The sequence below is a fragment of the Panulirus ornatus genome, chromosome 46, assembly GCF_036320965.1.
Source record: "Panulirus ornatus isolate Po-2019 chromosome 46, ASM3632096v1, whole genome shotgun sequence".
Classification (NCBI taxonomy): domain Eukaryota; kingdom Metazoa; phylum Arthropoda; class Malacostraca; order Decapoda; family Palinuridae; genus Panulirus; species Panulirus ornatus.
Genome location: NC_092269.1, coordinates 12946567 through 12970690, shown reverse-complemented (window position 1 = coordinate 12970690; position 24124 = coordinate 12946567). Strand labels below are relative to the sequence as shown.

General features: G+C 41.9%; 1 protein-coding gene across 2 annotated transcripts in view; it reads right to left on the bottom strand.

The window, feature by feature from the left end:
• The window catches only part of LOC139763141 (uncharacterized), a 486471-nt gene that overhangs the window by 451336 nt on the left and 11011 nt on the right, over nt 1–24124 (bottom strand). For both annotated transcript variants that reach the window (XM_071688843.1, XM_071688844.1), the window contains exons 2-3: nt 19104–19255; nt 5948–6006 (exon numbers count right to left, since the gene is read on the bottom strand). In XM_071688843.1, the coding sequence (XP_071544944.1) occupies nt 5948–6006; nt 19104–19217 (173 nt within the window). In that variant the 5' untranslated portion in view covers nt 19218–19255. The remainder of the gene's footprint in view (nt 1–5947; nt 6007–19103; nt 19256–24124) is intronic.

Below are 24124 nucleotides of genomic sequence, written 5' to 3'. Positions count from 1 at the left end.
ACCACGCTCTTTTTATTTCCACACATCTCTCTTAACCTTACGTTACTTACTCGATCAAACCACCTCACACCACACATTGTCCTCAAACATCTCATTTCCAGCACATCCATCCTCCTGCGCACAACTCTATCCATAGTCCACGTCTCGCAACCATACAACATTGTTGGAACCACTATTCCTTCAAACATACCCATTTTTGCTTTCCGAGATAATATTCTCGACTTCCACACATTCTTCAAGGCTCCCAGAATTTTCGCCCCCTCCCCCACCCTATGATCCACTTCCGCTTCCATGGTTCCATCCTCTGCCAGATCCACTCCCAGATATCTAAAACACTTCACTTCCTCCAGTTTTTCTCCATTCAAACTCACCTCCCAATTGACTTGACCCTCAACCCTACTGTACCTAATAACCTTGCTCTTATTCACATTCACTCTTAACTTTCTTCTTTCACACACTTTACCAACTCAGTCATCAGCTTCTGTAGTTTCTCACATGAATCAGCCACCAGCGCTGTATCATCAGCGAACAACAACTGACTCACTTCCCAAGCTCTCTCATCCCCAACAGACTTCATACTTACCCCTCTTTCCAAAACTCTTGCATTCACCTCCCTAACAACCCCATCCATAAACAAATTAAACAACCATGGAGACATCACACACCCCTGCCGCAAACCTACATTCACTGAGAACCAATCACTTTCCTCTCTTCCTACATGTACACATGCCTTACATCCTCGATAAAAACTTTTCACTGCTTCTAACAACTTTCCTCCCACACCATATATTCTTAATACCTTCCACAGAGCATCTCTATCAACTCTATCATATGCCTTCTCCAGATCCATAAATGCTACATACAAATCCATTTGCTTTTCTAAGTATTTCTCACATACATTCTTCAAAGCAAACACCTGATCCACACATCCTCTACCACTTCTGAAACCACATTGCTCTTCCCCAATCTGATGCTCTGTACATGCCTTCACCCTCTCAATCAATACCCTCCCATATAATTTGCCAGGAATACTCAACAAACTTATACCTCTGTAATTTGAACACTCACTCTTATCCCCTTTGCCTTTGTACAATGGCACTATGCACGCATTCCGCCAATCCTCAGGCACCTCACCATGAGTCATACATACATCAAATAACCTTACGAACCAGTCAACAATACAGTCACCCCCTTTTTTAATAGATTCCACTGCAATACCATCCAAACCTGCTGCCTTGCTGGCTTTCATCTTCCGCAAAGCTTTTACTACCTCTTCTCTGTTTACCAAATCATTTTCCCTAACCCTCGCACTTTGCACACCACCTCGACCAAAACACCCTATATCTGCCACTCTATCATCAAACACATTCAACAAACCTTCAAAATACTCACTCCATCTCCTTCTCACATCACCACTACTTGTTATCACCTCCAAAAGAAGGAACAGAGAAGGGGGGCCAGGTGAGGATATTCCCTCAAAGGCCCAGTCCTCTGTTCTTAATGCTATCTCGCTAATGCGGGAAATGGCGAATAGTATGATATATATATATATATATATATATATATATATATATATATATATATATATATATATATATATATATATTATCTATTATTCATTTATTATGCTTTGTCGCTGTCTCCTGCGTTAGCGAGGTAGCGCAAGGAAACAGACGAAAGAATGGCCCGACCCACCCACATACACATGCATATACATACACGTCCACACATGGACATATACATACCTATACATCTCAACGTATACATATACATACATACACAGTCATATACATATATACACATGTACATAATTCATACTGTCTGCCTTTATTCATTCCCATCGCCACCCCACCACACATGAAATAACAACCCCCTCCCCCCTCATGTGTGCGAGGCAGCGCTAGGAAAAGACAACAAAGGCCACGTTCACTGACACTCAGTCTCCAGCTGTCATGTAATAATGCACCGAAACCACAACTCCCTTTCCACATCCAGGCCCCACACAACTTACCATGGTTTACCCCAGACGCTTCACATGCCCTGATTCAATCCATTGACAGCACGTCGACCCCGCTATACCACATTGTTCCTATTCACTCTATTCCTTGCCCGCCTTTCACCCTCCTGCATGTTTAGGCCCCGATCACTCAAAATCTTTTTCACTCCATCCTTCCACCACCAATTTTGTCTCCCACCTTCTCCTCGTTCCCTCCACCTCCGACACATATATCCTCTTGGTCAATCTTTCCTCACTCATTCTCTCCATATGACCAAACCATTTCAAAACACCCTCTTCTGCTCTCTCAACCACACTCTTTTTATTACTACATTTCTCTCTTACCCTTTCATTACTTACTCGATCAAACTACCTCACACCACTTATTGTCCTCAAACATCTCATTTCCAGCACATCCACCCTCCCCTGCACAACTCTATCTATAGCCCATGCCTCACAACCATATAACATTGTTGCAACCACTATTCCTTCAAACATACTCATTTTTGCTTTCCAAGACAACATTCTTGACTTCCACACATCTTTCAATGCTCCCAGAACTTTCACCCCCTCCCCTACCCTATGATTCACTTTTGCTTCCATATTTCCATCCTCTGACAAATACACTCCCAGATATCTAAAACACTTCGCTTCCTCTAGCTTTTCTCCATTCAAACTTACCTCCCAACTGACGTGTCCCTCAACCCTACTGTACCTAATAACCTTGCTCTTATTCACATTTAATCATAGCTTTCTTCTTTAACACACTTTACCAAACTCAGTCACCAGCTTCTGCAGTTTCTCACCCGAATAAGAAACTAGCGCTGTATCATCAGCGAACAACAACTGACTCACTTACCAAGCTCTCTCATCCACAACAGACTGCATACTTGCCCCTCTCTCCAAAATTCTTGCATGCACCTCCCTAACAACCCCATCCATAAACAAATCAAACAACCATGGAGACATCACGCACCCCTGCCGCAAACCAACATTCACTGAGAGCCAATCATTTTCCTCTCTTCCTACACGTACACATGCCTTACATCTTCGATGAAAACGTTTCACTGCTTCTAACAACTTGCCTCCCACACCATATATTCTTAATACCTTCCACAGTGCATCTCTATCAACTCTATCATATGCCTTCTCCAGATCCATAAATGCTACATACAAATCCACTGGCTTTTCTAAGCATTTCTCACATACATTCTTCAAAGCAAACACCTGATCCACACATCCTCAACCACTTCTGAAACCACACTGCTCTTCCCCAATCTGATGCTCTGTACATGCCTTCACCCTCTCATTCAGTACCCTCCCACATAATTTCCCAGGAATACTCAACAAACTAATACCTCTGTAATTTTAGCACTCAATTTTATCCCCTTTGCCTTTGTACAGTGGCACTATGCAAGCATTCTGCCAATCCTCAGGCACCTCACCATGAGTCATGCATACATTAAATAACCTTACCAACCAGTGAACAATGTAGTCACCCCCCTTTTTTAACAAATTCCACTGCAATACCATCCAAACCCACTGCCTTGCCGGCTTTCATCTTCCGCAAAGCTTTTACTACCTCTTCTCTGTTCACCAACTCATTCTCCCTAACCCTCTCACTTTGCAAACCACCTTTGTGAAGGCGAAGGTGAAGATTTGTAGAGGTTTTCAGAAAAGAAGAGAGAATCTTGGGGGTGAAGAGAGTGGTGAGAGTAAGTGAGCTTAGGAAGGAGACTTGTGAGGAAGTACCACGAGAGACTGAGTACAGAATGGAAAAAGGTGAGAACAAAAGATGTAAGGGGAGTGGGGAAGGAATGGGATGTATTTAGGGAAGCAATGATGGCTTGCACAAAAGATGCTTGTGGCATGAGAAGCATGGGAGGTGGGCAGATTAGAGAAGGGTAGTGAGTGGTTGGATGAAGAAGTAAGATTATTAGTGAAAGAAAAGAGAGAGGCATTTGGACGAGTTTTGCAGGGAAATAATGCAAATGACTGGGAGATGTGTAAAAAAAAGAGGCAGGAGGTTAAGAGAAAGGTGCAAGAGGTGAAAAAGAGGGTTAAAGAGAGTTGGGGTGAGAGAGTATCATTATATCTTAGGGAGAATAAAAAGATGTTTTGGAAGGGGGTAAATAAAGTGCGTAAGATAAGGGAGCAAATGAGAACATCAGTGAAGGGGGCTAATGGAGAGGTGATAACAAGTAGTGGTGATGTGAAAAGGAGATGGAGAGAGTATTTTAAAGGTTTGTTGAATGTGTTTGATGATAGAGTGGCAGATATAGGGTGTTTTGGTCGATATCGGAATAGTGGTTCCAACAATGTTATATGGTTGCGAGGCATGGGCTATAGATAGAGTTGTGTGGAGGAGGGCTGATGTGCTGGAAGTGAGATGTTTGAGGACAATATGTGGCGTGAGGTGGTTTGATCGAGTAAGTAATAATAGGGTAAGAGAGATATGTGGTAATAAAAAGAGTGTGGTTGAGAGAGCAGAAGAGGGCATGTTTTGAAATGGTTTAGTCACATGGAAAGAATGAGTGAGGAAAGATTGACCAAGAGGATATATATGTCGGAGGTGAAGGGAAGGTGAAGTGGGAGACCAAATTGGAGGTGGAAAGATGGAGTGAAAGAGATTTTGAGTGATCGGGGCCTTAACATGCATGAGGATGAAATGCCTGCAAGGAATAGAGTGAATTGGAACGATGTGGTATACCGGGGTCAACGTGCTGTCAATGGATTGAACCAGGGCGTGTGAAGCTTCTGGGGTAAAACATGGAAAGTTCTGTGGGGCCTGGATGTGGAAAGGGAACTGTGGTTTCAGTGCATTACATATGACAGCTAGAGACGGAGTGTGAACGAATGGGGCCTTTGTTGTCTTTTCCTAGCGCTACCTCGCACACATGAGGGGGCAGGGGGATGTTATTCCATGTGTGGCGAGGTGGCAATGGGAATAAATAAAGGCAGACAGTATGAATTATGTACATGTGTTTATGTGTTTATGTCTGTGTGTGTATATATATGTGTACATTGAGATGTATAGTTATGTAAATTTGCGTGTGTGGACGTGTATGTATATACATGTGTATGGGGGTGGGTTGGGCCATTTCTTTCGTCTGTTTCCTTGCGCTACCTCGCAAACGCGGGAGACAGCGACATAGCAAAAGAGGAAGGTGCATGGGGAGAAAATGAGGACAGATATGAGTTGGGGTGAAAGAATATCATTAAACTTTAGGGAGAATAAAAAGATGTTTTGGAAGGAGGTAAATAATTTGCGAGACAAAAAACAAATGGGAACAATGGTGAAGGAGGCAAGGGGGTATGTGATAATAGGTAGTGATGGAGTTGAATGTGTCTGATGAAAAGAGTGGCATATGTAGAGTGTTTTGGTCAGGGTGGTGTGCAAAGTGAATGAGTCAGGGAGAGTGATTTGTTGAAGAGAGAAGAGGTGGTGAAAGCCTTGTGGAAAATGAAATCCAGCGAGCCAGTATTGTAGTTGAATTTATAAAGAAAAGGGGTGACTGTGTTGTTGATTGGTTGGTAAGGATATTCAGTGTTTGAATGGATCATGGTGAAGTGCTTGAGGATTGGCAGAATGCATGCACCTTCTTGTACCTTATCATGCATATATACTGATATAACTCCATGTTTGAATTTAATTCTAAATGCTCTGAACATTTCACATTGTTCCAAGTATGCCTTAGCTTTCATTTTTTCATGAAGCCAGTTTTCTGACAGGACAATTAGGAGAGGGAGGGAACGAGAACTGGAGCATCAGCGAAAAATAAGTCTAAGAGAGCAGAGTTTGCTAAATCAGCAAGTATGGATGACTATAACTAAATATGCATCTTATGTGGCATTTTTAGAATCAAATGACCCAACCTTCTTCCAATAAAAGAATGGAATACAAATGAGCAAATAAATGAGATACAGTTCACATCCCAAACTATAACTTACTCTGTATTTTCAAGTTTCATTTGATAGAATCGATTCCATTCACGACTGGCTTTGAGTTTCTGAAAAAAAAAAATCTATATTACACATAAAACATATATCAACTAAGTTAAGTGCATGTCATCTAAGTAAAGTCATTGGTTTCTAAGGTTAGTATATGCTGTTAAGAGCTAGACAATGAAGATATATGTGTCAGAGGTGGAGGGAACAAGGAGAAGAGGGAGACCAAATTGGAGATGGAAGGATGGAAGGAAAAAGATTTTGAGCGATCGGGGCCTGAATATACAAGAGGGTCAAAGGTGCATATATGTATATGTCTGTGTGTATGTAAGTATATGTGTATATGTTGATATGTGTATATATATATACACTAAGCAAAAAAAAAAAAAATGGGAAACAGAAGAAGGAGTCACGCGGGGAGTGCTCATCCTCCTCGAAGGCTCAGAGTGGGGTGCCTAAATGTGTGTGGATGTAACCAAGATGTGAAAAAAGGAGAGATAGGTAGTATGTTTGAGGAAAGGAACCTGGATGTTTTGGCTCTGAGTGAAACGAAGCTCAAGGGTAAAGGGGAAGAGTGGTTTGGGAATGTCTGGGGAGTAAAGTCAGGGTTTAGTGAGAGGACAAGAGCAAGGGAAGGAGTAGCAAGACTCATAAAACAGGAGTTGTGGGAGTATGTGATAGAGTGTAAGAAAGTAAATTCTCGATTAATATGGGTAAAACTGAAAGTTGATGGAGAGAGGTGGGTGATTATTGGTGCATATGCACCTGGGCATGAGAAGAAAGATCATGAGAGGCAAGTGTTTTGGGAGCAGCTGAATGAGTGTGTTAGTGGTTTTGATGCACGAGACCGGGTTATAGTGATGGGTGATTTGAATGCAAAGGTGAGTAATGTGGCAGTTGAGGGAATAATTGGTATACATGGGGTGTTCAGTGTTGTAAATGGAAATGGTGAGGAGCTTGTAGATTTATGTGCTGAAAAAGGATTGATGATTGGGAATACCTGGTTTAAAAAGCGAGATATACATAAGTATACTTATGTAAGTAGGAGAGATGGCCAGAGAGCGTTATGGGTTTTCAGAAAAGAAGAGTGAATGTTGGGGTGAAGAGGGTGGTGAGAGTAAGTGAGCTTGGGAAGGAGACCTGTGTGAGGAAGTACCAGGAGAGACTGAGTACAGAATGGAAAAAGGTGAGAACAATGGAAGTAAGGGGAGTGGGGGAGGAATGGGATGTATTTAGGGAATCAGTGATGGATTGCGCAAAAGATGCTTGTGGCATGAGAAGAGTGGGAGGTGGGTTGATTAGGAAAGGTAGTGAGTGGTGGGATGAAGAAGTAAGAGTACGAGTGAAAGAGAAGAGAGAGGCATTTGGACGATTTTTGCAGGGAAAAAAATGCAATTGAGTGGGAGATGTATAAAAGAAAGAGACAGTCAAGAGAAAGGTGCAAGAGGTGAAAAAAAGGGCAAATGAGAGTTGGGGTGAGAGAGTATCATTAAATTTTAGGGAGAATAAAAAGATGTTCTGGAAGGAGGTAAATAAAGTGCGTAAGACAAGGGAGCAAATGGGAACTTCAGTGAAGGGCGCAAATGGGGAGGTGATAACAAGTAGTGGTGATGTGAGAAGGAGATGGAGTGAGTATTTTGAAGGTTTGTTGAATGTGTTTGATGATAGAGTGGCAGATATAGGGTGTTTTGGTCGAGGTGGTGTGCAAAGTGAGAGGGTTAGGGAAAATGATTTGGTAAACAGAGAAGAGGTAGTGAAAGCTTTGCGGAAGATGAAAGCCGGCAAGGCAGCAGGTTTGGATGGTATTGCAGTGGAATTTATTGACTGGTTGGTAAGGTTATTTAATGTATGTATGACTCATGGTGAGGTGCCTGAGGATTGGCGGAATGTGTGCATAGTGCCATTGTACAAAGGCAAAGGGGATAAGAGTGAGTGCTCAAATTACAGAGGTATAAGTTTGTTGAGTATTCCTGGTAAATTATATGGGAGGGTATTGATTGAGAGGGTGAAGGCATGTATAGAGCATCAGATTGGGGAAGAGCAGTGTGGCTTCAGAAGTGGTAGAGGATGTATGGATCAGGTGTTTGCTTTGAAGAATGTATGTGAGAAATACTTAGAAAAGCAAATGGATTTGTATGTAGCATTTATGGATCTGGAGAAGGCATATGATAGAGTTGATAGAGATGCTCTGTGGAAGGTATTAAGAATATATGGTGTGGGAGGAAAGTTGTTAGAAGCAGTGAAAAGTTTTTATCAAGGATGTAAGGCATGTGCACGTGTAGGAAGAGAGGAAAGTGACTGGTTCTCAGTGAATGTAGGTTTGCGGCAGGGGTGGGTGATGTCTCCATGGTTGTTTAATTTGTTTATGGATGGGGTTGTTAGGGAGGTGAATGCAAGAGTTTTGGAAAGAGGGGCAAGTATGAAGTCTGTTGGGGATGAGAGAGCTTGGGAAGTGAGTCAGTTGTTGTTCGCTGATGATACAGCGCTGGTGGCTCATTCATGTGAGAAACTGCAGAAGCTGGTGACTGAGTTTGGTAAAGTGTGTGAAAGAAGAAAGTTAAGAGTAAATGTGAATAAGAGCAAGGTTATTAGGTACAGTAGGGTTGAGGGTCAAGTCAATTGGGAGGTGAGTTTGAATGGAGAAAAACTGGAGGAAGTGAAGTGTTTTAGATATCTGGGAGTGGATCTGGCAGCGGATGGAACCATGGAAGCGGAAGTGGATCATAGGGTGGGGGAGGGGGCGAAAATTCTGGGAGCCTTGAAGAATGTGTGGAAGTCGAGAACATTATCTCGGAAAGCAAAAATGGGTATGTTTGAAGGAATAGTGGTTCCAACAATGTTGTATGGTTGCGAGGCGTGGACTATGGATAGAGTGGTGCGCAGGAGGATGGATGTCCTGGAAATGAGATGTTGGAGGACAATGTGTGGTGTGAGGTGGTTTGATCGAGTAAGTAACGTAAGGGTAAGAGAGATGTGTGGAAATAAAAAGAGCGTGGTTGAGAGAGCAGAAGAGGGTGTTTTGAAATGGTTTGGGCACATGGAGAGAATGAGTGAGGAAAGATTGACCAAGAGGATATATGTGTCGGAGGTGGAGGGAACGAGGAGAAGAGGGAGACCAAATTGGAGGTGGAAAGATGGAGTGAAAAAGATTTTGTGTGATCGGGGCCTGAACATGCAGGAGGGTGAAAGGAGGGCAAGGAATAGAGTGAATTGGAGCGATGTGGTATACCGGGGTTGATGTGCTGTCAGTGGATTGAATCAGGGCATGTGAAGCGTCTGGGGTAAACCATGGAAAGCTGTGTAGGTATGTGTATTTGCGTGTGTGGACGTATGTATATACATGTGTATGGGGGTGGGTTGGGCCATTTCTTTTGTCTGTTTCCTTGCGCTACCTCGCAAACGCGGGAGACAGCGACAAAGAAAAAAAAAAAAAAAAAAAAAAATATATATATATATATATATATATATATATATATATATATATATATATATATATATATATTGAGATGTATAGGTGTGTTTAGGTGTGTGTGTGGACATGTATGCATATACATGTGTGTTTGGGTGGGTTGGGCCATTCTTTCATCTGTTTCCTTGCGCTACCTTGCTGACGCAAGAGACAGCGACAAAGTATAATAAATTTTTTTTTTTTTTGCCGGCAAGGCAGCAGGTTTGGATGGTGTTGCAGTGGAATTTATTAAAAAAGGGGGTGACTGTATTGTTGACTGGTTGGTAAGGTTATTTAATGTATGTATGACTCATGGTGAGGTGCCTGAGGATTGGCGGAATGCGTGCATAGTGCCATTGTACAAAGGCAAAGGGGATAAGAGTGAGTGCTCAAATTACAGAGGTATAAGTTTGTTGAGTATTCCTGGTAAATTATATGGGAGGGTATTGATTGAGAGGGTGAAGGCATGTACAGAGCATCAGATTGGGGAAGAGCAGTGTGGTTTCAGAAGTGGTAGAGGATGTGTGGATCAGGTCTTTGCTTTGAAAAAATGTATGTGAGAAATACTTAGAAAAGCAAATGGATTTGTATGTAGCATTTATGGATCTGGAGAAGGCATATGATAGAGTTGATAGAGATGCTCTGTGGAAGGTATTGAGAATATATGGTGTGGGAGGCAAGTTGTTAGAAGCAGTGAAAAGTTTTTATCGAGGATGTAAGGCATGTGTACGTGTAGGAAGAGAGGAAAGTGATTGGTTCTCAGTGAATGTAGGTTTGCGGCAGGGGTGTGTGATGTCTCCATGGTTATTTAATTTGTTTATAGATGGGGTTGTTAGGGAGGTGAATTCAAGAGTTTTGGAAAGAGGGGCAAGTATGAAGTCTGTTGGGGATGAGAGAGCTTGGGAAGTGAGTCAGTTGTTGTTCGCTGATGATACAGCGCTGGTGGCTCATTCATGTGAGAAACTGCAGAAGCTGGTGACTGAGTTTGGTAAAGTGTGTGAAAGAAGAAAGTTAAGAGTAAATGTGAATAAGAGCAAGGTTATAAGGTACAGTAGGGTTGAGGGTCAAGTCAATTGGGAGGTAAGTTTGAATGGAGAAAAACTGGAGGAAGTAAAGTGTTTTAGATATCTGGGAGTGGATCTGGCAGCGGATGGAACCATGGAAGCGGAAGTGAGTCATAGGGTGGGGGAGGGGGTGAAAATCATGGGAGCCTTGAAGAATGTGTGGAAGTTGAGAACATTATCTCGGAAAGCAAAAATGGGTATGTTTGAAGGAATAGTGGTTCCAACAATGTTGTATGGTTGCGAGGCGTGGGCTATGGATAGAGTTGTGTGCAGGAGGGTGGATGTGCTGGAAATGTGATGTCTGAGGACAATGTGTGGTGTGAGGTGGTTTGATCGAGTAAGTAATGTAAGGGTAAGAGAGATGTGTGGAAATAAAAAGAGCGTGGTTGAGAGAGCAGAAGAGGGTGTTTTGAAATGGTTTGGGCATATGGAGAGAATGAGTGAGGAAAGATTGACCAAGAGGATATATGTGTCGGAGGTGGAGGGAACGAGGAGAAGTGGGAGACCAAATTGGAGGTGGAAAGATGGAGTGAAAAAGATTCTGTGTGATCGGGGCCTGAACATGCAAGAGGGTGAAAGGAGGGCAAGGAATAGAGTGAATTGGATCGATGTGGTGTACCGGGGTTGACGTACTGTCAGTGGATTGAATCAGGGCATGTGAAGCGTCTGGGGTAAACCATGGAAGGTTGTGTGGGGCCTGGATGTGGAAAGAAAGCTGTGGTTTCGGACATTATTGCATGACAGCTGGAGACTGAGTGTGAACAAATGGGGCCTTTGTTGTCTTTTCCTAGTGCTACCTTGCACACATGAGGGGGGAGGGGGATGGTATTCCATGTGTGGCGAGGTGGCGATGGGAATGAATAGGGGCAGACAGTGTGAATTGTGTGCATGGGTATATATGTATGTGTCTGTGTGTGTATATATATGTGTACATTGAGATGTATAGGTACGTATATTTGCGTGTGTGGGCGTGTGTGTGTGTACATTGTGTATGGGGGTGGGTTGTGCCATTTCTTTCGTCTGTTTCCTTGCGCTACCTCGCAAACGCGGGAGACAGCGACAAAGCAAAATAAAATAAATAAATAAATACATGGAAGGTATTAAGAATATATGGTGTGGGAGGCAAGTTGTTAGAAGCAGTGAAAAGTTTTTATCGAGGATGTAAGGCATGTGTACGTGTAGGAAGAGAGGAAAGTGATTGGTTCTCAGTGAATGTAGGTTTGCGGCAGGGGTGTGTGATGTCTCCATGGTTGTTTAATTTGTTTATGGATGGGGTTGTTAGGGAGGTGAATGCAAGAGTCCTGGAAAGAGGGGCAAGTATGAAGTCTGTTGGGGATGAGAGAGCCTGGGAAGTGAGTCAGTTGTTGTTCGCTGATGATACAGCGCTGGTGGCTGATTCATGTGAGAAACTGCAGAAGCTGGTGACTGAGTTTGGTAAAGTGTGTGGAAGAAGAAAGTTAAGAGTAAATGTGAATAAGAGCAAGGTTATTAGGTACAGTAGGGTTGAGGGTCAAGTCAATTGGGAGGTAAGTTTGAATGGAGAAAAACTGGAGGAAGTGAAGTGTTTTAGATATCTGGGAGTGGATCTGTCAGCGGATGGAACCATGGAAGCGGAAGTGGATCATAGGGTGGGGGAGGGGGCGAAAATTTTGGGAGCCTTGAAAAATGTGTGGAAGTCGAGAACATTATCTCGGAAAGCAAAAATGGGTATGTTTGAAGGAATAGTGGTTCCAACAATGTTGTATGGTTGCGAGGCGTGGGCTATGGATAGAGTTGTGCGCAGGAGGATGGATGTGCTGGAAATGAGATGTTTGAGGACAATGTGTGGTGTGAGGTGGTTTGATCGAGTAAGTAACGTAAGGGTAAGAGAGATGTGTGGAAATAAAAAGAGCGTGGTTGAGAGAGCAGAAGAGGGTGTTTTGAAATGGTTTGGGCACATGGAGAGAATGAGTGAGGAAAGATTGACCAAGAGGATATATGTGTCGGAGGTGGAGGGAACGAGGAGAAGAGGGAGACCAAATTGGAGGTGGAAAAATGGAGTGAAAAAGATTTTGTGTGATCGGGGCCTGAACATGCAGGAGGGTGTAAGGAGGGCAAGGAATAGAGTGAATTGGAGCGATGTGGTATACAGGGGTGGACGTGCTGTCAGTGGAGTGAATCAAGGCATGTGAGGCGTCTGGGGTGGACCATGGAAAGCTGTGTAGGTATGTATACACGTGTGTGGACATGTGTATGTACATGTGTATGGGGGGGGGGGGGTTGGGCCATTTCTTTCGTCTGTTTCCTTGCGCTACCTCGCAGACGCGGGAGACAGCGACAAAGTATAAAAAAAAAAAAAAAAAAAAAAAAAAAAAAAAAAAAAAAAAATACATACATACACATATACATATTTATACTTGCTTGCCATTCATTCCTGTTGCTATCCTGCCCCACAGGATATAGCACGTATACCCCCTGCTTCAGCAAAGTAGCGCCTAGAACATAGATGAAAAAGGCCTCATTCGTTCATACTGAGTCTCTAGCTGTCATGTGTAATGCACTGAAACCACAGCTCCCTATCCACATCCAGGCTCCATAGACCTTTCCATGGTTTACCACAGATGTTTCATATGCCCTGGTTCAGTCCACTGACAACACGTCAACCTGGTATACCTTATCATTCCTTGCTCGCCTCTCAGCCTTCTGTATTTTCAAGTGCTGAGTGCTGAAAATCTTTTTCACTCCATCCTTCCACCTCCAGTTTGTATATTTGTATATTTCCATTTAAGGATTTACTTAAGTTAATTAGGAAAGAACATTATTGTAATACAATAGTTTTCTAACTGAAAATCATTCAAAAAAGTGATTATGGTAACATCTTTTGGACAATGATAGAAAGCAAAAGTCAATTGTTTTCATGATCTTGTCCCGCTTTCCACTGTACTATGTACGTCATTTCAGCAAAAATATTACATTATTGTATATGTATTATATCAAGTACAGTATGAACAGAATATCATTGTACAACACCAGTATTTAAACCGAAAGCTATAAACAAGTAATATCTCTTGAACATCAAAGGGGTTTGGTAAAATCTTTAATTTTTGTCATGCATTTTATTCTATTTTACATTGAAATTCATCTTGTTTCTGCAAAAAAAATTTAACATCTAACTGATATGGCAGAGCCCTGGTCATGGAGGTTTTGCCTTTGCACTGAATCTTTCTAAGCCGCCTCTATTATTACAGTACATTGAAACTGTGTGTACTCTTGCTGTCTTGCTTCTTATTCTGCAAAAACATGATAAATTTGAGGACAATATGTGGTGTGAGGTGGTTTGATCGAGTAAATAATAAAAGGGTAAGAGATTTATTTTTTTATTTTTTTTTTTTTTATACTTTGTCGCTGTCTCCCGCGTTTGCGAGGTAGCGCAAGGAAACAGACGAAAGAAATGGCCCAACCCCCCCCATACACATGTATATACATACGTCCACACACGCAAATATACATACCTACACAGCTTTCCATGGTTTACCCCAGACGCTTCACATGCCTTGATTCAATCCACTGACAGCACGTCAACCCCGGTATACCACATCGCTCCAATTCACTCTATTCCTTGCCCTCCTTTCACCCTCCTGCATGTTCAGGCCCCGATCACACAAAATCTTTTTCACTCCATCTTTCCACCTCCAATTTGGTCTCCCTCTTCTCCTCGTTCCCTCCACCTCCGACACATATATCCTCTTGGTCAATCTTTCCTCACTCATTCTCTCCATGTGCCCAAACCATTTCAAAACACCCTCTTCTGCTCTCTCAACCACGCTCTTTTTATTTCCACACATCTCTCTTACCCTTACGTTACTCACTCGATCAAACCACCTCACACCACACATTGTCCTCAAACATCTCATTTCCAGCACATCCATCCTCCTGCGCACAACTCTATCCATAGCCCATGCCTCGCAACCATACAACATTGTTGGAACCACTATTCCTTCAAACATACCCATTTTTGCTTTCCGAGATAATGTTCTCGACTTCCACACATTCTTCAGGGCCCCCAGAATTTTCGCCCCCTCCCCCACCCTATGATCCACTTCCGCTTCCATGGTTCCATCCGCTGCCAGATCCACTCCCAGATATCTAAAACACTTCACTTCCTCCAGTTTTTCTCCATTCAAACTCACCTTCCAATTGACTTGACCCTCAACCCTACTGTACCTAATAACCTTGCTCTTATTCACATTTACTCTTAACTTTCTTCTTCCACACACTTTACCAAACTCAGTCACCAGCTTCTGCAGTTTCTCACATGAATCAGCCACCAGCGCTGTATCATCAGCGAACAACAACTGACTCACTTCCCAAGCTCTCTCATCCCCAACAGACTTCATACTTGCCCCTCTTTCCAAAACTCTTGCATTTACCTCCCTAACAACCCCATCCATAAACAAATTAAACAACCATGGAGACATCACACACCCCTGCCGCAAACCTACATTCACTGAGAACCAATCACTTTCCTCTCTTCCTACACGTACACATGCCTTACATCCTCGATAAAAACTTTTCACTGCTTCTAACAACTTTCCTCCCACACCATATATTCTTAATACCTTCCACAGAGCATCTCTATCAACTCTATCATATGCCTTCTCCAGAGAGATATGTGGTAATAAAAAAAAAGTGTGGTTAAGAGAGCAGAAGAGGGTGTGTTGAAATGGGGAGAATGAGTACAGAAAGGTTGACAAGGATATATGTGTCAGAGGTGGAGGGAACAAGAAGAAACAAGAGACCAAGTTGGAAGTGGAAGGATGGAGTGAAAATGATTTTGAGTGATTGGGGCCTGATCATGCAAGAGGATGAGAGGTGTGCAAGGAACAGAATGAACTGGAAGGGTATAGTACACTAAGATCGATGTACTGTCAATGGACTAACCAAAGGTATGTGAAACATCTGGGGTAAACCATGGAAAGGTCTATGGGGCCTAGATGTGGATAGGGAGTCGTGGTTTTGGTGCATTACACATGACAGCTAGAGACTGAGTGTGAACGAAAGTGGCCTTTTTTGTCTGTCTTCCTGGCACTACCTCACTGACACAGGGGGTGGCGATGCTGTTTCCTGTAGGGCAAGGTGGTGCCAGCAATGGATGAAGGCAAGCAAGTATGAATGTGTACATGTGTATGTATGCATATGGCTGTGTATGTGTATGTATATGTATGTACATGTGTATATGTTGATATGTATATGTATACATATGTCCGTGTATGAGCATTTATGTATATATGTGTGTATATACGATGATCACACTAGTCTGTGATGAAAATCATGAAGCGGAAGTCACACCAGCAGGAGTTCATAGAATTCCATTTAACATAATTTTTCTATACAAGTGGCACAACATGTTTCATGGAGACAATCCACCTCATCAGCTGCGAGTACTTAACAAAGTTATTTACATCCCAACATCACATTTGAGTACTGCCTTCCAGCACAATCAACGTAGAATAATCAGGACAGTGGTTGGTCTGTACTGAATGGTGCTGGACAGTGGTACTCAAGTGAGATGTTGGGATTCAAATCACTTTGTGAAGTACTGGCACCTTATGAGATGGATTGTCTTCATGAAATATGTCGTGTCACATGTATTTGAACAACTACATGTTAAATGAAATTGTATGAACTCCTAATGAAGTGCGACTGCACTTTCATGTGTGTATATGAGTGGATGGGTCATTCTTCGTCTGTTTCCTGGCACTACCTTGCTGATGCGGGAAACAGCAATCAAGTATACTAATAATAATTGTATATAACACAATGTTACAGTAATTTTAATTTACAAGTATTCATTTTCAAAAATACATGACACCAAACAAATACCAGTATGGGTATTTGGTTGACTCTCCCACCAAAAAAGACCAAACAGCTGGTACTTTCTCCCTCAGTCCCACAAAAAATATCCCAACAGCATCTTTCTTGTTCATTCTCTTCCAATTTCTCACATTTACTGCTATTTTCAACTTCATACTGCCTACATCAGATAAACTACAGTAACTGAGGTTAAAGACAGTTATAAATACGATTACTGGCAAGATGCCATTGGAACCAACTTATCCTACCAACAGTGTTTCAAGCACGACATAGCATTTTTTTTTTGACATTTTTGTTGTCTCCATTTCTGTTTGTTTTTTTTCTGTGGGGTTTGCATGATATTTCCTGCTATAGTAAACTGTTTTACCTACAGTACTGTAAACCAATTTGGGAAAAGATATATTTGGTGACTCAAAATTCTAAACAGAAAATCTAGAAACTGGCAACTGTGGGTAGATGACCTGACTCACATCATCACAAGTGACCTACATGTAACGACTATTTCAAATTGTGTCTTGTTATAGTGTAGATGTGCTTGACCCATATTCTCTTCAGCATGGATTCAAGAAGAAACAAGTTCACAGCAAAGCTCAAGCTCTGAATAGCTGAGTATGCAGAAAAGACAAACAACTGAGTGCCAGCAAGGGAATTTAAGGTATCTAAAAAGCTCTTTAAACACTGGAGAAAGCTCTCTGCACAACCTAAGCATATACCAAAAAACAAATGTGCTAACAGAGGAAAGTGTAACAAGTGGCCATAGTTGGAAGTCGAAGTGGCAAAGTATGTCAGTGAAAACCGACAGAATGAACATGGTGTTTCCTGAGGATCAATTCAAATCTTTGCCTTGAAACTAGCAAGGAAATTAGGCATCGCCGATTTTAAGGCGAGCCATGGTTGGTGCACAAGATTTAGAAAAAGAAATGGTTTTGTACTGATACAGAGACAAAAATATCACCGCGTCTTCTAAAAGAACTTGAAGAAAGGGTTATTGAATTTCACAGGTTCATAATCCCCCTCCCATTATGCACAGACTGCAACCTAAAGAAACTAGTACCTTAAAAACTCAAACTATACACGAGTATACATAGTACCTGTACCTCCTTTCACACACTCAAACTTGATCACCAACTTCTGCAGTTTCTTACTCAAATCTACCACATGTGCTGTGTCCTCAACAAATAACAACTGACTCACTTCCCAGAACTCTCACCCTCTCTAAACTTCATAATTGGCCCTCTCTCCAGGACTTTTCATTTACCTCCCTTACCACCTCCATATATTAACAAACTGAACAGCCACAGTGACATTACACACTCCTACTACAGACCAACTTTCACTTGGAATCACTCACTCTTCTCTCTTCCTACAAAAACATACACCTTATACTCTAAATAAAAATTTCTCTCTGCTTCCAACAGCTCTCCTCCCACATCATATATTTTAAGACCTTTCACAAAGATTCTTTATCAACCCTATCATATGCTTTCTCCAGATCTATAAATGCCACATACAAATCCTTTCATTCCTCTAAATATTCCTCACACACATTCTTTAAAGCAAACATCTGATCTACACATCCTCTACCACTTTTGAAATTCAATTTTTCCTCCCCTCCACTCAATCACCACTGTCTCATACAACTTACCAGGTACAGTCAACAAGCTTACCCCTCAGCAGTTCAAAGATTCACCTTTTTGTCCCTCTTTCAGTTGTACATTGGCACCACACATGTATTTAAAATCCCAACTAACTCATCAACAATATTTACTCCCTTTCTCGAGAAATTCAACTGCAATACAAGTAGTCACCCATGGGTTACGGTCAATGCCAGAACTTCATTGGTTGTCAAGTTGCACTCTGCCCTAGGTAGATGTCTTCTCTTTCTGTTTAACCCAGATATGGATTGCTGGCATTCTAAACAGAAACACAATCTCTCTTCGTCACACTTAAAACTTATCTCACACATCTCATTCTTTGTAACTCTTGATTTTCTTATGGTGAGCACCATGTGCTAGTCCTGCCTTTTGGCAAAATGGTAGGAACACCATATGGAAGCAGAAGTTAGGAACATTTGACAGGAGCATAGGTAGAAACATAAGTCAGAAATAGTAGGCAGGAACATTAGGTAGTAAAAGTAGGTTGGAATATTAAGCAGGAACATTAGGTAGAGACATTAGGTAGTAGTTGACAAAAACAGGTACACATGAAGTAAAAGTAGTTGGCAGGAACATTAGGTAGAAGACTTTGGAAAGACTGCACATGAGTTGCCTTCTACCAGTGGTCTACTAAGGGTGAGACAATGAGGCAATGGAGTTTACCAGTTATGGAGATTCTTTTGCCATGGCCAACTCGTTGAAGGAGTTCCTGAAGGGTACGAGCATCAGAGGAAAAGGTGGGGTAGATGGTCAACCTCTTCTAATATTATGAACTAAATTATTTTTTTTCAACTTAGACTGGAGGAAATGTCAAAACAGATCAAGCTTATGAGTGGAGAGGTTAGAGAAGACAAGCCCTTGGGAACAGTCTTCACTGGAGGATAAACAGGACTTTAACTCCTCAATGAAAAAGTGTTCTCTCAGATGCTATGGGGGCTCTGTTGTTAGATATGTAAGGAAATCAATAATTATGATCAAGTCATTCTCAGCTCTGACCTCTACCTGAGTTCTTGCATTCACTAATGTGACTACAAAGTGTTATTCTCAACTCTGGTCTCCAACTGAATTCTTGCATTCACTGGTGTGACAAAGTTCAAAACATATATTTTCAATAACAATTGAAAGTAGCTTAGACTAACCTTGCTTAGAATTTTGCAGGTGCAACAACCAGCTTCATCATCAGTTGATCCTCTTGCTGGATTATCCTGAGGAGGAGGATTCTCTTCACCTTCAAAAACTTCTGATGCTGACATTGTGGACAATATAGGTTGCTCATCCCAGTTACTTTATACTGAAAGAAATCAAATAAAATTCAATTAACAAACATCACTATCAATAAAATACAATAATCTGTGAGTTAAGCAATAAAACAAAACCTTTTATCTTATACAGTGATTGAATAGGCAAGGGCAAATAGCATGTCCCAATCAATGCCATCTCAGGTGAAAGAAAATAATTAAAGAGAAAGAAACATTATATCAATTAGGGCTCTGTAAGTGTTTGCATACCTGACTTTTAAAGGAAGGAAGGTTACATGATGAGGGAAAGTCAACAAGATGTAAGAGAATTAAATAGCTTCTTCATCCCACCACTTGCTACGCTTTCTAATCTGCCCACCTCCCACGCATCTCCTAAATACATCCCATTCATCCCCCACTCCCCTTAAGTCCTTTGCTCTCATCTTTTTCCATTCTGCACTCAGTCTCTCCTGGTACTTCCTCACACAAGTCTACTTCCCAAGCTCACTTACTCTCACCACTCACTTCACCCCAACATTCTCTTTTCTTTTCTGAAAACCTCTACAAATCTTCACATTCGCCTCCACAAGATAATGATCAGACATCCCTCCAGTTGTACCTCTCACCACATTAACATCCAAAAGTCTCTCATTCGTGCGCCTATCAATTAACACGTAATCCAATAACGCTCTCTGACCATCTCTCCTACTTACATACGTATTATTTATTTATATTTATTTATTTTGCTTTGTCGCTGTCTCCCGCGTTAGCGAGGTAGCACAAGGAAACAGACGAAAGAATGGCCCAACCCACCCACATACACATGTATATACATACACGTCCACACACGCAAACATACATACCTATACATCTCAATGTACACATACATATACAAACACAGACATATACATATATACACATGTACATAATTCATACTGTCTGCCTTTATTCATTCCCATTTCCACCCTGCCACTCACGGAATAACAACCCCCTCCCCCCTCATGTGTGCAAGGTAGCACTAGGAAAAGACAACAAAGACCACATTCGTTCACACTCAGTCTCTAGCTGTCATGTAATAATGCACCAAAACCACAGCTCCCTTTCCACATCCAGGCCCCACAAAACTTTCCATGGTTTACCCCAGACGCTTCACATGCCCTGGTTCAATCCATTGACAGCACGTCGACCCCGGTATACCACATCGTTCTAATTCACTCTATTCCTTGCACGCCTTTCACCCTCCTGCAAGTTCAAGCCCCGATCAGTCAAAATCTTTTTCACTCTATCTTTCCACCTCCAATTTGGTCTCCCACTTCTCCTCGTTCCCTCCACCTCTGACACATATATCCTCTTGGTCAATCTTTCCTCACTCATTCTCTCTATGTGACCAAACCATTTCAAAACACCCTCTTCTGCTCTCTCAACCACACTCTTTTTATTTCCACACATCTCTCTTACCCTTACATTACTTACTCGATCAAACCACCTCACACCACATACTGTCCTCAAACATCTCATTTCCAGCACATCCATCCTCCTGCGCACAACTCTATCCATAGCCCACGCCTCGCAACCATACAACATTGTTGGAACCACTATTCCTTCAAACATACCCATTTTTGCTTTCCGAGATAATGTTCTCGACTTCCACACATTCTTCAAGGCTCCCAGGATTTTCGCCTCCTCCCCCACCCTATGATTCACTTCCACTTCCATGGTTCCATCTGCTGCCAAATCCACTCCCAGATATCTAAAACACTTTACTTCCTCCAGTTTTTCTCCATTCAAACTTACCTCCCAATTGACTTGACCCTCAACCCTACTGTACCTAATAACCTTGCTCTTATACACATTTACTCTTAACTTTCTTCTTTCACACACTTTACCAAACGCAGTCACCAGCTTCTGCAGTTTCTCACATGAATCAGCCACCAGCGCTGTATCATCAGCGAACAACAATTGACTCACTTCAAAAGCTCTCTCATCCACAACAGACTGCATACTTGCCCCTCTTTCCAAAACTCTTGCATTCACCTCCCTAATAACCCCATCCATAAACAAATTAAACAACCATGGAGACATCACACACCCCTGCCGCAAACCTACATTCACTGAGAACCAATCACTTTCCTCTTTTCCTACACGTACACATGCCTTACATCCTCGATAAAAACTTTTCACTGCTTCTAACAACTTGCCTCCCACACCATATATTCTTAATACCTTCCACAGAGCATCACTATCAACTCTATCATATGCCTTCTCCAGATCCATAAACGCTACATACAAATCCATTTGCTTTTCTAAGTATTTCTCACATACATTCTTCAAAGCAAACACCTGATCTACACATACTTTATCATTTCTGAAACCACACTGCTCTTCCCCAATCTGATGCTCTGTACATGCCTTCACCCTCTCAATCAATACCCTCCCATATAATTTACCAGGAATACTCAACAAACTTATACCTCTGTAATTTGAGCACTCACTCTTATCCCCTTTGCCTTTGTACAATGGCACTATGCAAGCATTCCGCCAATCCTCAGGAACCTCACCATGAGTCATACATACATTAAATAACCTTACCAACCAGTCAACAATACAGTCACCACCTTTTTTAATAAATTCCACTGAAATACCATCCAAACCTGCTGCCTTGCCGGCTTTCATCTTCTGCAAAGCTTTTACTACCTCTTCTCTGTTTACCAAATCATTTTCCCTAACCCTCTCACTTTGCACACCACCTCAAACAAAACACCCTATATCTGCCACTCTATCAAGAAACACATTCAACAAACCTTCAAAATACTCACTCCATCTCCTTCTCACATCACCACTACTTGTTATCACCTCCCCATTAGCCCCCTTCACTGAAGTTCCCATTTGTTCCCTTGTCTTACGCACCTTATTTACCTCCTTCCAGAACATCTTTTTATTCTCCCTAAAATTTAATGATACTCTCTCACCGCAACTCTCATTTGCCCTTTTCTTCACCTCTTGCACCTTTCTCTTGACCTCCTGCCTCTTTCTTTTATACATCTCCCACTCATTTGCATTTTTTCCCTGCAAAAATCGTCCAAATGCCTCTCTCTTCTCTTTCACTAATAATCTTACTTCTTCATCCCACCACTCACTACCCTTTCTAATCAACCCACCTCCCACGCTTCTCATGCCACAAGCATCTTTTGCGCAATCCATCACTGATTCCCTAAATACATCCCATTCCTCCCCCACTCCCCTTACCTCCTTTGTTCCCACCTTTTTCCATTCTGTACTCACTCTCTCCTGGTACTTCCTCACACAAGTCTCCTTCCCAAGCTCACTTACTCTCACCACCCTCTTCACTCCAACATTCTCTCTTCTTTTCTGAAAACCCCTACAAATCTTCACCTTCGCCTCCACAAGATAATGATCAGACATCCCTCCAGTTGCACCTCTCAGCACATTAACATCCAAAAGTCTCTCTTTCGCGCGCCTATCAATTAACACATAATCCAATAACGCTCTCTGGCCATCTCTCCTACTTACATATGTATACTTATGTATATCTCACTTTTTAAACCAGGTATTCCCAATCATCAGTCCTTTTTCAGCACATAAATCTACAAGCTCTTCACCATTTCCATTTACAACACTGAACACCCCATGTATACCAATTATTCCCTCAACTGCCACACTACTCAACTTTGCATTCAAATCACCCATCACTATAACCCGGTCTTGTGCATCAAAACCACTAACACACTCATTCAGCTGCTCCCAAAACACTTGCCTCTCATGATCTTTCTTCTCATGCCCAGGTGCATATGCACCAATAATCACCCATCTCCCTCCATCAACTTTCAGTTTTACCCATATCAATCTAGAATTTATTTTCTTACACTATATCACATACTCCCACCACTCCTGTTTCAGGAGTAGTGCTACTCCTTCCCTTGCTCTTGTCCTCTAACCAACCCCTGACTTTACTCCCAAAACATTCCCAACCACTCTTCCCCTTTACCCTTGAGCTTTATTTCACTTAGAGCTTCTAAATAAATATATTTTTGTATTGTAGGTTTGATTGCAAGCCTAAGAAGACTCACAGAACTTATAATTAGAGTAGAAACAAGAAGCAAAGAGATACGCTTTGTCAACAGGAGAGACAGCTATAGTACCATCAGAATGGAAAAGTGACAGAAGTTGTTATTGATGCCCTTAGCTAAAGATCAGAAAGACTCATCAGTACATGAAATGGAGAGGTCAAAGCACTTCTTTAAATAAAGGAACACTTTGTCTCACAGATAACGTATTTGCATTGATTATGAGCAATGATAAATAAGGAATGGGAGTCAGAGGAAGGAGAGTTCTTTAAATCTGATTTCCGAGATCTCTTGCCGGAACAGCTTCAGGACAGGAAAAGCTGAAATAAGGAATGGAAGAAGAGGTCATACTGGAGGAAAAGGGGATAAATGCTTCCACACACAACAACAATCTCTGCTATGCATTTGGCAGAGACAAAAGCAACAAAACATAAGAGACAGAAATTCACCCAAGGCAGACAAATTCTTATCAAGTTATTCCAGTCAGCTTTGCTGAAGAGCCAATATCTATGTTTAAAAGGGGCTGCTGGGGGGTGGATGCCATTAAATATATATTATATATTTTGCTTTGTCGCTGTCTCCCCCGTTTGCAAGGTAGCACAAGGAAACAGACGAAAGAAATGGCCGAACCCACCCCCATACACATGTATATACATACACGTCCACTCACGCAAATATACATACCCATACGTCTCAATGTACACATATATATACACACACACAGACACATACATATATACACATGCACACAATTCACACTGTCTGCCTTTATTCATTACCATTGCCACCTCGCCACACATGGAATAACATCCCCCTCCCCCCTCATGTGTGCGAGGT